We start from the raw sequence: 16,626 nt of genomic DNA, 5'->3' as shown, positions 1-16,626 counted from the left end.
TATCCTCCATGTGTGCAACTTGAACCTTCTCGTGAATGTGGCCATTAATAATCTTGTATGACCGCATTTCTTCTTAGTATCTGCATTTGCGATACTCATCTAGCGGATGTGTAGGACTTTGGCAGCCCAACACTTGCTCCCATATAATATTGTTGGTCTTATTACTGTCCTATTAGAACTTATGTTTCACTTTGGTAGGCATCATTCTGTCACATAACACCCCCAGTAAAACTTATCCATGTCAATTCAATTTTGATTCAATCACTACATACACATTTTTCTGAGGGAAAAAACCATCGATTTCTGATTAAAAAAAACCGATGAATAGAGTTCTGTTAGAAATTATCACTTCAGTGAGGAAAACTAACAGACACTGTTGGGATTTTCTGATGGCCTCCAGAGGTTGATTAAATTTTGAAGAATTGAATTTTTTGAAAAACACGGGGAAAAATTAAACAAGTACCAAGGGAGTCCCTCTAAAAAAATACCGACGGAGTCCCTCGAGGAATGGAACACAGGTCTGTACCGTGGCATGGAATCGTTCTACCACCAGACCATTAGTGCTCATTGATATCTGACTTCTGTAGTTCATACTCTTCAACCACATTGATGCACCATGGGATCTCATCTTGTGTTGCGTTGGTTAGCTCATCCACCACAAGGGATAAACAAGTACAGGCTAAATGCCGATTCCTACTGTAAACCACAATAATGGAGAAAACTCCTTGGTTACTCCTATTATAGTTCTCATGCTAGTGATGGCTCCTTCATATGACATTTTTATGTATAGTATGACTTCTTTTTTTCCTCCAACACCAACAAAGGACCTTTCAAGGTGCTTTCTCTAATTAGAAAAAAAATATTGTTTCTGAGCCTTATCTTATCTTTAAAAAAAAATAATTAAAGATCGTATAAACTTTATTCCAACTAAAAGATAAAGATAAGGGCAACTTAAAACTAAAGATCATAATATTGCAGTGTCTTTTTGAACTACATTATTTTCCCTCAGTTGTAAGGAAAAAAACACGACTACGATAAGTACAAATGCTGGCCAAACTCCAAAAGTTCTAGATTTATGGAATATAACACATACTCAGTTCATGTAGCATCAAGTGATAATCCTTATATTGAATAAACTTTTGCTTCAATCACCAACTAGAGCAGATAAAAAGAAGTTATTTTTTAATACCTTGTTCACGGGCCCTAAGCATATATAGCGAGTATTTTCATCTTCATAATGTATGTGATCCATTACTGTGCTAAGAGCTTTTTCCCTCAACTTTTTCCCAGGCCAATGCATAAACAAAGGTTCGATGAGTTTGTCAAGAGATGTCCAAAGGATGTCCTGTAGTAGAGGGTGAGGATAGTAGAGGTCTTCCTGTGAAACATTGCATAACATGATTAAAACTATAAGGAAAAGAAGAGTAAAGAAGTCAAAATATTCCACATGGCTTTACATCTGCTGCTTATTATTATACAGGATTTCTTTTGATGTGGACCAAATTAACATCATGAACTTCGGGTAATAGGAGCTGACTTCCCTGTTATATGATGAAATTGGACCAATTGGGGGAGGTACGTATCTACTCAAAATATATTCCGTGAGCCAAAGTTGAAACAGCTAAAAGGAGTAACCTGATCATACATTTTTAAGGTTCGACGCTGAAAAATAGTCTACTAGAAACAAAACAAAATTAGCGAATTGGACCATGGATGAAGTCAATCAATCACCATAAAATTGCTAAGGAAATATAGAGTGAAACAAGGATTTAACACTAAAAGAGGTAACTTAATTAAATGTAGATCCAGAACAGTTTATGTATAAAAAATAGGTCAAAGAAAAGAAAAAATTTCAACAGCATGAGCTAAATTAAACAATTGTGTTATCCTAAAGTGGAGTGAAGATAAATATGCTCAAGATCACTTGTAAGTTATTTAAGCTGTGATAGGATAAATATTATTTTTCCTCCTACAGAAGTTAGTGTAGTAACAGAAAAATGCATGATTAATAATGGCATGTATTGACATTTTGCCATAAAGCTTAAACCTTATTCTAATGAAAGTCAGATCACTTCCAAAAGGATATTTATAATACAAGTTTGGCCACTAAACAATCATAGTATTTAGGGATGTTCGTCCACACAGATGGAATGCCATATGATTATAGTGGGGGGGAATGGAAGATTGTTAATGAAGGAGTAAGATAGATAAATGAGATAATAATTCTGATATAGCAGGATATTTTTAAATCTTGTCAACACAAAATATGTGCCTTCGAATTGCAGTCATACTAACTTTTGCACATTCATTGCGTGCTTTATTCCAGTTTATTTTATGATAAGGGACTGTGAAGAGCTCCTTTCTCAAAGTTAAGACTGTTGGTGTGATCGGTCCAACAAACCGTTTACCATATAAGTAGGACATTGGCAGATAAACCATACGACAATGGCACCACATCCTTCCTACAAGAGTGAACAAAATAAGTGTTCTCTTTTCTTACAGAAGACAAGATGCAGATGTTTCTGAAAATGAATCAGTTATTTGCATTATGACTAGCAACATCGTTTTACAGCTTAGCATTTCCAGGAAACAAGAGAACAGACAGCCAAGAAATACCTTATCGGAAAATAAGCTTCTTACTGAACTTCAATTACATTTGGTAACAAAGAGGTTATTTTCTTGATAGTAAGGCTTGCCAACCTAATCACTTGATATAGATTTGTTACTTTATTTTCATGAAGAATGTAGGAAGTGAATCAAGCCTTCTATTTCATCTGTCTCCAGACAAAAAAGATATGCTCTGGATTTGAAATTTATAAATTGACAAGTAATGAATAGACAAAACTGCTGACTAACCTGGATGAAATGGAAGGATATAAGGAAGAAGCCACATCTCTGGAGGAAGTGGATTGTTCCCAGACCAATCAAATACTCCAAGCACCTAATGAATGATCAGTAGAGAAAGAAAATTAAAAATAATAAAGACTGAAAATGCATGTGACCACAAATGTATAAATAAGCAAGCAAAAGTTTAAGTTACTGAACTGAGAGCCACATTTTCCCCCACGAGGTTATTGCAGTGGCAGTACCATGGTCCAAAATCCATTTGCGGCCCTTCTCCATTGCCCCTTCTCCACCATTAGCCTTTTCACCAAGCAACCTCAGAGTAACATAGCTCAGAACTGAACCAAACATGGTACTATGGCTTTCAATATGCAAACCCCACCCACCATCACAGTTCTGTCATTTAATAATAAATGTTTAGGATAAACAGTAAAGAAAGTCTTGACTAGAGAACTATTGAATTAATATAAAAGAGTAATATGAAATGTAATTGTACATGCCTGATGATTGTAGAGATAACGACATATCTCTCGCTTATGCTCTTCGGATAACACTGCATTCAGTGCCCCAGTAACAGATAAAGCAATAACCTATACCAACAATATAAGAATAAAGAAAGAGAAGTGCTTATATCTGGCTGGTATGTATAATGAGATTGACCAACCACATATCTAATAAAGACAACGCAAGAAAAGAAATTACCAAACCAGGCAATAGAAACATTGGTCCTCCACAATCTGCTGCCCAATGACCATCATGAGCTTGTACAGTAGAATAAAAACTGATGGCTCTTCTCAACGTGGTGGCTACATTATCTTCTGTTATATCTCCAATATCTTTAACTTGAACTCGGGGCAGAATTGTACCAACGGGGTTCTCCTTTGAAAACTGAAATTCAGAAAATAAAACAGACAAGAATCTATTAGTGATAACAACTATTCAGAATGGAGATATTCACTATGATCAAACTGCTATGAGTGTCTTGTTGCCAAGTCACCAAGCAAATTTCCATGTGGAAATTACACACTAAACAAGATAATCAAAAGTTGTAGCGCATATTTATTTTCGCCATAGAGTTTGATATCATGAACTTCTGTCAAATTTACAACACCAAAGAATTTCACATTCTCTATGGTATGCAACACAAAATTATCTTAGAATCTTCAATAAAAACCATAAATATACTCACAAAATACACCTTGACCCGATGCCCGAAATCTAACTTCAGGACCACTCATTTTCCAAAAGAGAGAAGTATTGAAAACACCTTTAAACTTAGCGCAAATTATTAATTTCGTCCGAAACGATTGAGAGCCTTAAAAACACATCTATACTTGACTAATTAAACTTAGATGCACCCCCATTTGCTACATAACATAGCAAGTGGTCTCAAATTCTTGTAGGAACATTGGACTCTTAATAAAAACTCAAAAGAAGTGTTGAAATCACTTTTAAACTTGACAAGAATTTAGGAGTGTAATTGACTCATGTTGTCAATAATTCGGAGATGAAACTGGTGATTCACACCGAGTTTAGGGTATTTTTTATACTTCTCTCTTTCCAAGAAGATATTTTGAACAAAAATTAATAAAAATATTTTCCTTCGTACCAAACACACCTAAAAAGAGAAAAAAAATTGTAATTAAAGGACGTGTTTGTCTACGTAATAAGAAATATCCTTGTTGTAAGTTACATGTATACAGCAACTTACAACTTACAAATCAGCAACATCCTTCCCCAGATAGTTTAACCCAAAAAAATATTGTTCAATAGACTTGATTGTTCGAATGCGGGAATCTCATTACTCATCAGCTTTCTTATTGTTTGGTTACGTGAAATCTAACCTAGTTGGTGAAGGTTCGATTCCCATGTTATAATCTCCACCCCAATTTAATTTTTTAAAAAGATTGCTGAAATTTCATCTTAAAAATTAAACCAATTCATTCCCATAATTTCGTAAAAATTGTATACTAATTAAATTTAGGTAGAATCAAAAAATATTTTTGCTAAAGTAGGCACATCAATGGAAACATGTCTGCGTGAGACAACTCTCTCTTGAATTATATACTAATTAAATTAAAGTAGAACAAAAAAATATTTTTTAAGTTCTCTTTTTTTGATAATATTCTTGTTGAAGCATTATGTCAACGTAAACATGTAAGCTTCAGCCAATTCTTTTTTGAATTGTATAGTATTTAAATTAAAGTATAACTAAAAAATATTTCTTAAAACTTTTTTTTGAAAATACTCTTACTGAAGAGGCACGTTGACGGAAATATGTCTGCTTCAGCCAACTTTCTCTTATTTAATTAAAAAAAAGTGCAGTTATAGGTGGTCTCAAATGTTTTAGCTGCAAAGAAGCATCGACAAAAAAATTATCATATACTTCCCTTTGTCCACTTTTAATTGTCATGATTTTTTTAAAGTTAAACTATAAGAACTTTGACTATCTTTTTATATAGTTTTTGAATATCTAATTTTTTTGTTTATAATATCGAATTAACGTAATCTAATTTAACTTTGAAAATTAGTCAAATTGACTTACGACCAAAATGACAATAAAAAATGGACGGAGGAAGTAATTATTTTCTTAATATTTCAAAAAGTTAAAATTTTATACACCATCTTAATTTTAAAGCTTAATATTTCAAAAGGTTAAAATAAGTTTAAATTTATACACCGTCTTAATTTAACTTTAAAATGAGTTCAACTATATGCTATCTAATTAAAATACTATGATTAACCCATTTTTTGGACAATATTAAACTTGACTCTATTTGACGACAAAGACAAAGATATCGACGAGTTAGAAAGGATAGCCGAATAAAGAAAAGCACGACATATTTTTTGAAAAAATTCCAATTAATTGATTGTTCTTGTAATTTATTCTATTCAATTTCTTTAGTCATCTTTATCAAATATAGACTATTTTATTTTATTTTTGGTAAAAAAAAAAATATACACTACTATAAAACTATGAAATCCTAATATGGATGTTGATTGACTTTTTATCATTTAAAAATAATTTTATATGAGATAATTATAATTTAACTATTTCCTAATTTTAAAGGTTTTGAAATCAATTAAAATTTTGATTTTACATCTTTCAAATAATGTTGGTTGTCCTGATCATTAAGAATTAAAATCGATTAAGATTTTGTTTAGACATGATAAAACAATCAAGTCAACGATAAAGAACCAAATCCAACAAATCATTTATAAAAAGAAGATCAGGTGAGACAATAAACATATTTGAAATAAACTACTTATTAACATCATTTAAATAGATATAAAATTTATTTTAACATCAATTACCATATATATTTATATAGTTTTAACCTTCTTATAAATATTTTTTTCGATTGACATGTGATACGCGTGTGTACGCTAAACTAGTAAATAGTACTAATAAGAAGAACATGAACGACAAAGCATGTCGTAGGAATTTGCATGATCACTTCACCTGATAGCGCATAAGAAGATCAGAGCTGTGTTTAGCCTCAAAACGATTTTTATAAAACTCTGCGCGAAACTTCTCAATCTCTTCCAGGTCTTTCGGAGACCTGAGATTCGGATCAAACTCCCATACATATCGCCCTATGTGACCGTTTAACATTCGGAGCCACGGACTACCTCCTTCAGCAACCTTCAACTTCCACATTCTTCTAAACAAAAAAAAAAAATTACTCTAACAAGAGAAAGAGATGAACTTGGCGGAAGAAGGAAATATGGTACAGAGTAAGCTTAAGTGTAATTGATGTTAAAATAAATTTACTCCATTTGACTATAAAATTATAAGTCTTTTCTTAATTCTAAATCATGAACATTTCATTTATTCCATTTAGTCATAAAACTATAACTTCAAATTTCCTCTTGTCCACAAAATAAATTAGAGTTAGAGCCTGTTTGGCATTGTCGTTGGGATGTCAAAAAAGTGTCTTTTTGGGAAAAAACATTTTTTTTAAAAAAATTAAGTATTTGGCAAATCCTTAAAACTATTTTTAATAAATGGAAGCAGAAACAATTTTGATGCAGTTAGGAAAAAGTTAAATTGTCACAACCCAAACCGTCGTGATTGGCACCCACACTAACCCTCTGGTGGGAGAACCACTAATACAACTCAAACCAAATAACTAAACCAAAAACTAAAGCACTTAAGCTACGGAAGCAAATTAAATAACTAAAAGCTGAAGTTCCCATAAACTTCCAAAAGATCTAACAACTAAACAATGCGGAAAATACACCTAGAACCTGAAATCAATGCACCAAAACATCTAACAAGATCCAAAGTCTAACAAGAAGGGTTACAACCCCAACTAATAAACTAATAACTACCTAGAAAAGTCTAAATCCGAAATGTGGACATAGACGAAAGGAGAACTCATGACAGCCTAGTAGAACTGGCTCACCCTTGAATTCGAACAACGATCACTGATCTTCTAAGCGAGGTCTGTCAGTAGCCGCCTGAAGATGCCCTGTACTCAACAAAGAAAGAGCAAGTGTAGTATTAGTACATAACCACAGTGTACTGGTAGGATCACGCGGCTATCCCACTAAGTGCAACATACATCAATCAATACAACAATATAATCACATGCAAAATATCGAACATATACAAGATTATCAACATTTATGAACAACGAACAACGAACAACTTCACATTTCTCAAGATAAACAATTATGACAAGTCATTGGTCCTCTCATGGAACCCAAACCCAAACAATTCGCATACCGGAATGTGGTACTTGATCCAATGTTCATGCGGGAACGTGACAACCGATCCAAGTTAGTGTGTCGGAACTGTAACATATCGCACTTAGAAATGACTATAATGAGTTTAAAATAGGAAATTAATTTTTGGAAAGAATAAGGAAATCTGGAAATTTTGCCTAAGTTAAGAAAGTGAGTTTTGGTTATTTTCAAACGGACATACCTCCTAGCTCAAGAATAGTTATGATCAGATCTTGATATGGTTGGAAATCCCTTGGATATATCTTTCCAACGCCACCGATATTGCATGATTTCGACATCGTATGAGTGAGATATGCCTTTCGGAAGTTGGGTTGTTGGATTGAGGAAAGTCCCAATCCGGATTTAGGGAAGGGCAAAGTAGTATTTTCTCTAATTAATTTCCTAATTTGATTTTAGGGATTTATTGGGGAAAAAACATGACTTAGTTTGGAGAATTGATAAATACGCTTAGGGCTTGGAGAAGAGAGAAAAGAAGAAAGAAAGGGAGAAAAAGCGAATTCGTCAAGATCATCCAAGCTTGCGAGTGAAATTCGTCGGGGGTGATCCCTATTAAGGTATGTGAGATCTTTTAGTGATAGGTTAGTGCACCCACACACCAACTTGTTTCAATTCAGCGATTTGGAGTTGTTTGAATGTTGAGAAAGTGAAGTTCTTGAAGAACATTGTTGAATTCTTGTTGATTGATTGTTGAATGCTTGGGGTTTGATTTGATTCATGTTTCCGGGCTGTTTTCGAGTTACATTCGTTGTGTATTTAGGGTACAATTGATCCTAAGTGTTTGGGGAAAGAACTAGGGAAGATTGAAGGGTTTAGAGATGAAAAACGAAGGAGAAAAGTCGGGGTTCACCTGGGAAAAGGATGGGGCGTCGCGCCAACCAGCGCGCCCCAAAAGGGACTCTGAAGTCCACCCCTTGGGGCGCCGCACCAGCCAGCGCGCACCAGCCCATCCTCTGAAGTTTGAGGGTTGGCACCCCGCGCCTCTCAGAGCGCCAGGGACTCCAGTTCTCCCCATTTGTTCCCCACTTTTTCGTACTTGTTCCTAAGCGATGTACCTATGTTTTCTAGTTGATTCCAACACTCTAAGGTACATTCAAACATCATGAAATCATCCATAAACATGAGATCATGAACCTTGAGTCCACCATAATTCAAATTCAAGGAAAGTTAAGATCAAAGTCAAAGAAGTTAAGAGTCAAGTCTAGAAGTTAAGAAGCAAGTCAAAGTAAAGTTTCTTAAAGTTTTCAAGAGTCTTTAATAAACATTTAAACTTTGTTTTAGGCTCAAGTTTCAAGTTAAGCAAAGAGTAAAGAGATGAGTTCATTTCTCAAAAAGCTATAAGGGGACTAAGTATTCCCAAATAGTTTATAAATGTTTTCAAATTTTAGCAAGAAAGGGAACATCGACTCCAAGAGAGCTTTTAAGCTAAGTTTTGAGTAATTCTCTCAAACCAAAGAAAGAGTTCTATTTTTATAAACATATGAGCTAAGTATATTTTGGGAGTAGTATTGAGCACCGATATGGGGATGCGAGTTCATATTAACTCAAGTCTCCATAAACCATGTAGCTATCTTGGGTAGTAAAAGATCATACTTTTTAGATGACTCCTTAAGATGTTTTTAGCATAGACTAGTGGATCCATTAAGTTAAGAATTCTATATGACGGAAAAATATAGGACAGTTCTGGCAGCGTGGGCAAGACGGTGTATCACCACTTAGGCTCATAGTGGTGGTTGTCAGTTAGAGAATCTCCCACTAAAGTTATATTACTTTTATATTTAAGTAAAGTTGAGTTTGTTATTGTTTTATCTTTAACGAACTAAGTTGTTTACACTGTTTTACAAGCTTTATATATATTGCATATGTCTTATTGCTTTATATTGAGTTCAGTTATTTATGAGTTAAACAGAGCCAAGGTAAGTGTTCCTTTGTACTCCTTTCAAGCTTAAGCTGTTGTTTAGCATTCCAACTCTAATTCTCGTACATTCAATGTACTGATGCTAGTTGGCCTGCATCTTATTATGATGCAGACGCAGGTAACCAGGATCAGCATCCAGTGCGCCGTTGATCCAGTTGAGCACTCCAGAGTCAGTGGTGAGCCTCCTTGCATTCCGGAGGACTCTTTTATTTCGCTTTCCTAGTTTTCTTTATTAGGATATTGTGGGGTCTGCCCCAACATCCATCTCAATATTATAGAGGCTTCATAGACAGTCAGACAGTTAGTATTGAGTCTCTCATCTATGTATTTGCAGATACTTTGTTTTGAGACATAAGTTGTCATTTTGGCTAAGATGGTATCATTTAAACTATTACTTGAGTTTATTTTGTTTGAGTTAAGTTCTTCCGCTGAGTTAAGTAAGCCAGGCCAACGGTTCTCTTGGGGGCCAGCAATGGTCTTCGAGTGCCGGCCACGTCCAGGGTGTAGGCTCGGGGCGTGACAAATTTGGTATCAGAGCATAGAGTTCAAGAGTCCTAGGGAGTCTATGAAGCCGTGTCTGTAGAGTCTTAGTTATCGGTGTGAAGCGCTCCACATCTATAACTAGGAGACTGCAACATTTAGGAAATTCTTCACTTCCTTCATATCCATCTCGTGCGTTAGAGTTTATCTCTAAAAGTTTCCCTCTAATTCGTGCTTGTGCGTGTTACAAATAACCATGCCTCCACGAAGAGCAGCACGAGGTCGTCCAGCTAGGAGAAATGTTAAACCACAATAGCAAAGGGTACCTAATGCACCAAACATGCAACCTCAGGGTGAGGTCACTAATGCTGAATTCCGTGAGGCTATCCGGATGCTGAGCCAAGCTGTGACTAACCAGGTTAGGCAGCCAAGAGGACCAAGACAAGATGAGGCTGACACTTTGAGGATTCGTGAATTCTTGAGAATGAATCCTCCTAGTTTCACTGGTTCGGTCACTACTGAGGATCCAAAATTTTTTATTGAGGAGCTGAAGAAGGTATTTGATGTGATGCATGTGGCAGATACTGAGCGAGTTAAACTAGTTGCATATCAACTGAAAGATGTTGCTAGAACATGGGTCGATTAGTGGAAAGGGAGTCGACCTGAAAATGCACCACCTGCTAGTTGAGCTTGCTTCGAGGAAGCCTTCTTGGGGCGTTTCTTTCCCCGAGAACTGAAGGAGGCTAAGGTACGAGAGTTTCTTACATTGAAATAGGATTCCTTGAGCATGCATGAGTATGGGTTGAAGTTTACCCAGTTGTACCGCTATGCTCCTAAAATGGTTAAGGACATGAGGAGCAGAATGAGCTTGTTTATTGTTGGCTTGGGTCGTCTGTCAAGCAAACAGGGCAGGGCAGCAATGCTGATAGGTGACATGGACATATCAAGGTTGATGGTTTATGTGCAGCAGGTTGAAAAAATAGAAGCTGAGAGACAGGGAAAAGTTCAGAAGTAAGAAAGTGAAGACAGGGAATGAGTCTGGGCAGCGAAAGGCAATGTGAATCGTTCGTCCTTTCAGCAGAAACAAACTACTCCATCATCTGGTAGTGCATCTGCACCTCGAAACAAAAGTGAATATTATGGTCAGAATTCGCAGAACTTCAGATCTAAACTAGCGCAGTCCCAGGGTAGTGTGGCACAAAGAGGTAGTTGGGCTTCTGCATGTGCTAAGTGTGGGAGAACCCACCCAGGTAAGTGTCGTGATGGCTTGACAGGTTGTTTCAAGTGTGGACAAGAGGGACACTTCTTTAAAGAGTGTCCTAAGAATAAGCAAGGTAGTGGAAATCCAGACAATAGAGTCCAGTCTTTATTAGTTGCTCCACCAGACAGGGCTGCACCTAGAGGAGCTACTTCTGGTACTGGCGGAGGAGCAAACCACCTTTATGCAATCACCAGTCGCCAAGAGCAAGAGTACTCTCCAGATGTTGTCACTGGTATGATCAAAGTCTTTGCTTTTGATGTTTATGCTTTGCTAGACCCAGGAGCAAGTTTATCTTTTGTGACCCCTTAAGTTGCAAATAAGTTTGAGATTCATCCTGAGAAATTTTGTGAACCCTTCTGTGTTTCCACACCTGTTGAGGAGTCTATTATAGCAGAAAGAGTCTATCGAGATTGTCCTGTTTCCATCAATCACAAAGACACCATGGCTGATTTAGTTGAATTAGAGATGGTAAATTTCGATGTCATTCTAGGTATGGATTGGCTTCATGCATGTTATGCATCAATAGATTGTAGAACTCGAGTTGTCAAGTTTCAGATTCCTAATGAGCCAATCATAGAGTGGAGTAGTAGTTCAGCTGTGCCTAAGGATCGTTTCATTTCGTACCTTAAGGCGAGAAAGTTAGTTTCGAAGGGTTGTATCTATCACTTAGTCCGAGTTAATGACTCAAGTGTTGAGGTACCTCTCATTCAGTCAGTTTCTATAGTGAGAGAGTTTCCAGAAGTCTTTCTTGATGATCTACCCGGAGTCCCTCCTGAGAGATATATAGACTTCGGCATATACATCATTCCAGATACTCATCCTATCTTTATTTCGCCATATAGAATGGCACCAGGAGAGTTTAAATAGTTGAAAGAGCAGTTGAAAGATCTCCTAGATAAGGGTTTCATTCGACCAAGTGTCTCACCTTGGGGCACTCCGGTCTTGTTTGTGAGAAAGAAAGATGGTTCCCTTAGGATGTGTATAGATTACCGTCAATTAAATAAGGTTACTATCAAAAATAAGTATCCTCTTCCAAGGATAGATGATTTATTTGATCAACTTTAGGGTGCCATCTGTTTTTTGAAAATTGACCTCAGATCAGGCTACCATCAGTTGAAAGTTAGGGAATGTGACATTCCAAAAACAACATTCAAGACTAGATATGGTCATTATGAATTCTTGGTCATGTCCTTTGGTTTGACCAATGCACCAGCAACGTTCATGGATCTTATGAACAGAGTCTTCAAACCTTATTTAGATATGTTTGTCATCCTCTTCATTGATGACATACTAATCTATTCAAGGAATGAAGAAGATCGTGCTAGTCATCTCAGAATAGTTCTTCAGACCTTGAAAGATAAGGAGTTGTATGCCAAGTTCTCTAAGTGTGAGTTTTGGCTTAAGTCTGTGGCATTCTTGGGCCATATTATTTCCGGTGATGGTATTAGAGTTGATACTCAGAAAATTGAGGCAGTGCAGAATTGGCCTAGACCCACATCTCCAACTGATATTAGGAGTTTCTTGGGTTTAGCTGGCTATTATAAAATGTTTGTAGAGGGGTTCTCGTCTATTTCGTCTCCTTTGACCAAGTTGACTCAGAAGACAGTGAAATTTCAATGGTCTGAAGCTTGTGAGAAGAGCTTTCAGGAATTAAAGAAGAGGTTGACTAGTTCCCCAGTTTTGACATTACTAGAGGGTACTCAAGGTTTTGTGGTGTATTGTGATGCATCTAGAGTTGGCTTGGGTTGTGTCCTAATGCAGAATGGCAAGGTGATAGCTTATGCCTCCAGACAGTTGAAGGTTCATGAGAAGAATTATCAAACCCATGACTTAGAGTTAGCTGCTGTAGTTTTCGCCTTGAAGATTTGGTGACACTATTTATATGGTGTTCATGTCGATATATTCACTGATCACAAGAGCTTGCAATATGTGTTCACTCAGAAAGAACTCAATCTCAGGCAAAGGATGTAGTTGGAATTACTCAAGGATTATGACATGAGTATTCTATACCACCCAGGTAAGGCTAATGTTGTTGCTGATACTTTAAGAAGTCTATCTATGGGTAGTACCTCCCATGCTGACGAAGAGAAAAGGGAGTTAGCCAAAGATGTGCACAAACTTGCACGCCTGGGAGTCAGACTCATGGATTTCACTGAAGAAGGAATAGTGGTGATGAACGGGGCTGCATCATCACTAGTGTCAGAGGTGAAGGAAAAGCAGGACCAAGACCCCATTTTGCTTGACTTAAAGGCAAATGTTCAAAAGCAGAGAGTATTAGCTTTCGAACAAGGGGGAGATGGTGTGTTAAAATACCAAGGTAGATTGTGTGTACCAATGGTGGATGAACTCCAAGAGAGGATCATGGAGGAAGCTCATAGCTCCAGATATTCCATTCATCCAGGTTCCACAAAGATGTATCGCGATTTGAGAGAAGTGTATTGGTGGAATGGCATGAACAAGGGCATTGCAAAGTTTGTTGCTAAGTGTCCAAATTGCCAGCAAGTGAAAGTCGAGCACCAAAGGCCCGGTGGTTTGGCGCAGAATATAGAACTTCCAGAATGGAAGTGGGAGATGATTAATATGGATTTCATCACAAGATTGCCAAGGTCTCGCAGACAACATGGTTCTATTTAGGTGATTGTCGACATAATGACAAAATCAGCCCATTTTTTGCCCATAAAGACTACCCATTCGGCAGAAGAATATGCTAGGTTGTACATTCAAGAGGTGTTGAGACTTCATGGCATCCCAGTCTCAATTATATCAGATAGAGGTGCACAATTTACTGCATAGTTCTGGAAATCTTTTCAGAATGGTTTGGGTTCAAAGGCTAACTTGAGTACTGCTTCCATCCCCAGACAGATGGGCAAGCAGAGCGCACTATTCAGACATTAGAAGATATGTTGAGGGGTTGTGTGATTGATTTCCAGGGAAATTGGGATGATCACATACCTCTCATCGAGTTTGCTTACAATAACAGTTTTCACTCTAGCATCCAAATGGCTCCATATAAAGCTCTTTATGGGAGATGATGCAGATCTCCTATTGGATGGTTTGAAGTTGGTGAAGCAGGGTTAATAGGACCAGACTTAGTTCACCAAGCTATGGAGAAAGTGAAAGTAATCAAGAGAGATTGAAAACAGCACAGAGTCGTCAGAAATCCTACACTGATGTTAGGAGAAGTGCGTTAGAGTTCGAAGTAGATGATTAGGTATATTTGAAAGTTTCACCCATGAAGGGTGTTATGACGTTTGGTAAGAAGGAAAAGCTTAGTCCTCGGTATATTGGACCTTATTGCATAGCCAAGAGGATTGGCAGTGTAGCATACGAGTTGGAGCTACCACAGGAATTAGCGACGGTTCATCTGGTATTTCACATCTCTATATTGAAGAAGTGCATGGGAGATCCTTCATTGATAGTGCAAACTGAAAATGTTGGGATTAAGGATAATTTATCTTATGAGGAGATTCCGGTCCAGATTTTAGATCGCCAAGTTCGCAAGTTGAGAACAAAGGAGGTCGCATCAGTCAAAGTCCTTTAGAAGAACCAATTTGTTGAAGAAGCTACTTAAGAAGCTGAAGAGGATATGAAGAAGAGATATCCACATCTCTTTGAATCCGGAGAAAATTCAGATCAAGGTACTAATCCTCTTCTTAGTACTAGCTAAATTATGAGTATGCATGTTGTTATCTGCTTTTTCTTATTGAGTGTTGAACTTGATGTTGCTACCCTTAGCTTAGTGAAATAAAGATCATTCAAGGAAGAATGTTCTCAAGGGGGAGATATTGTAACATCTCGCAACTATAAACGACTATAAAGAGTTTAAAATAGGAAAATATTAATTTTTGGAAAAAATAAGGAAATCTGGAAATTTTGCCTAAGTTAAGAAAGTGAGGTTTGACCATTTTCAAACAGCCATAACTCCTAGCTCAAGAATAGTTATGAGCAGCTCTTGATATGGTTGGAATTACCTTGGAGAGATCTTTCCAACGCCGCCTAGATTACACGATTTCGACATCGTATGAGTGAGATATGCCTTTCGGAAGTTAGGTTGTTGGATTGAGGAAAGTCCCAATCCGGATTTAGGGAAGGGCAAAGTAGTCTTTTCTCTAATTAATTTCCTAATTTGATTTTAGGGATTTGTTGGGGTAAAATATGACTTAGTCAGTTCGGCGAATTGAGAAATACGCTTAGGGCTTGGAGAAGAGAGAAAAGAAGAAAGAAAGGGAAAAAAAGTGAATTCGTCAAGATCATCCAAGCTTGCGAGTGAAATTCGTCGGGGGTGATCCCTATTAAGGTATGTGAGATCTTTTAGTGATGGGTTAGTTCACCCACACACCAACTTGTTTCAATTCAGCAATTTGGAGTTGTTTGAATGTTGAGAAATTGAAGTTCTTGAAGAACATTGTTGAATTCTTGTTGGTTGATTGTTGAATGCTTGGGGTTTGATTTGATTCATGTTTTTTGGGCTGTTTTTGAGTTAGATTGATTGTGTATTGAGGGTACAATTGATCCTAAGTGTTTGGGGAAAGAACTAGGGAAGATTGGAGGATTTAGAGATGAAAAAAGAAGAAGAAAAGTCAGGGTTCACCTAGGAAAAGGGTGGGGCGTTACGCCAGCCAGCGCGCCCCAAAAGGGACTCTGAAGTCCACCCCTTGGGGCGCCGCGCCAGCCAGCGCGCACCAGCCCATCCTCTGAAGTTTGAGGGCTGGCACACCGCGCCTCTCAGAGCGCCAGGGACTCCAGTTCTCCCCATTTGTTCCCCACCTTTTCGTACTTGTTCCTAAGCGATGTACCTATGTTTTCTAGTTGATTCCAACACTCTAAGGTACATTCAAACATCATGAAATCATCCATAAACATGAGATCAAGAACCTTGAGTCCATAATTCGATTCAAGGAAAGTTAAAATCAAAGTCAAAGAAGTTAAGAGTCAAGTCTAGAAGTTAAGAAGCAAGTCAAAGTAAAGTTTCTTAAAGTTTTCAAGAGTCTTTAATAAATATTTAAACTTCGTTTTAAGCTCAAGTTTCAAGTTAAGCAAAGAGTTAAGAGTTGAGTTCATTTCTCAAAGAGCTATAAGGGAACTAAGTATTCCCAAAGAGTTTATAAATGCTTTTACATTTGAGCAAGAAAAGGAACATCGATTCCAAGAGAGCTTTTAAGCTAAGTTTTGAGTAATTATTTCAAACCAAAGAAAGAGTTTTGTTTTTACAAACATATGAGCTAAGTATATTTTGGGAGTAGTATTGAACACCGATATGGGGATGCGAGTTCATATTAACTCAAGTTTCCATAAACCATGTAGCCATCATGGGTAGTAAAGGATCATACTTTTTAGATGACTCCTTAAGATGTTTTTAGCATAGACTAGTAGA

General features: G+C 37.0%; 1 protein-coding gene across 1 annotated transcript; it reads right to left on the bottom strand.

Moving 5' to 3' along the window:
* Positions 1-1,144: 1,144 nt before the first annotated feature.
* On the bottom strand, positions 1,145-6,505 carry LOC125855823 (cycloartenol Synthase-like). Its single transcript, XM_049535510.1, has 7 exons — positions 6,308-6,505; positions 3,547-3,732; positions 3,345-3,434; positions 3,046-3,240; positions 2,857-2,941; positions 2,296-2,462; positions 1,145-1,378 (listed from the first exon to the last, which is right to left on the bottom strand). The coding sequence occupies exons 1-7, from the start codon at positions 6,503-6,505 to the stop codon at positions 1,145-1,147; spliced, it is 1,155 nt and encodes a 384-aa protein (XP_049391467.1).
* Positions 6,506-16,626: the final 10,121 nt, after the last annotated feature.

Source organism: Solanum stenotomum, chromosome 2 (genome assembly GCF_019186545.1).
Source record: "Solanum stenotomum isolate F172 chromosome 2, ASM1918654v1, whole genome shotgun sequence".
NCBI lineage: Eukaryota > Viridiplantae > Streptophyta > Magnoliopsida > Solanales > Solanaceae > Solanum > Solanum stenotomum.
Note: the sequence above shows the minus strand (reverse complement) of the source record. Positions and strands in the feature narration are given on the sequence as shown.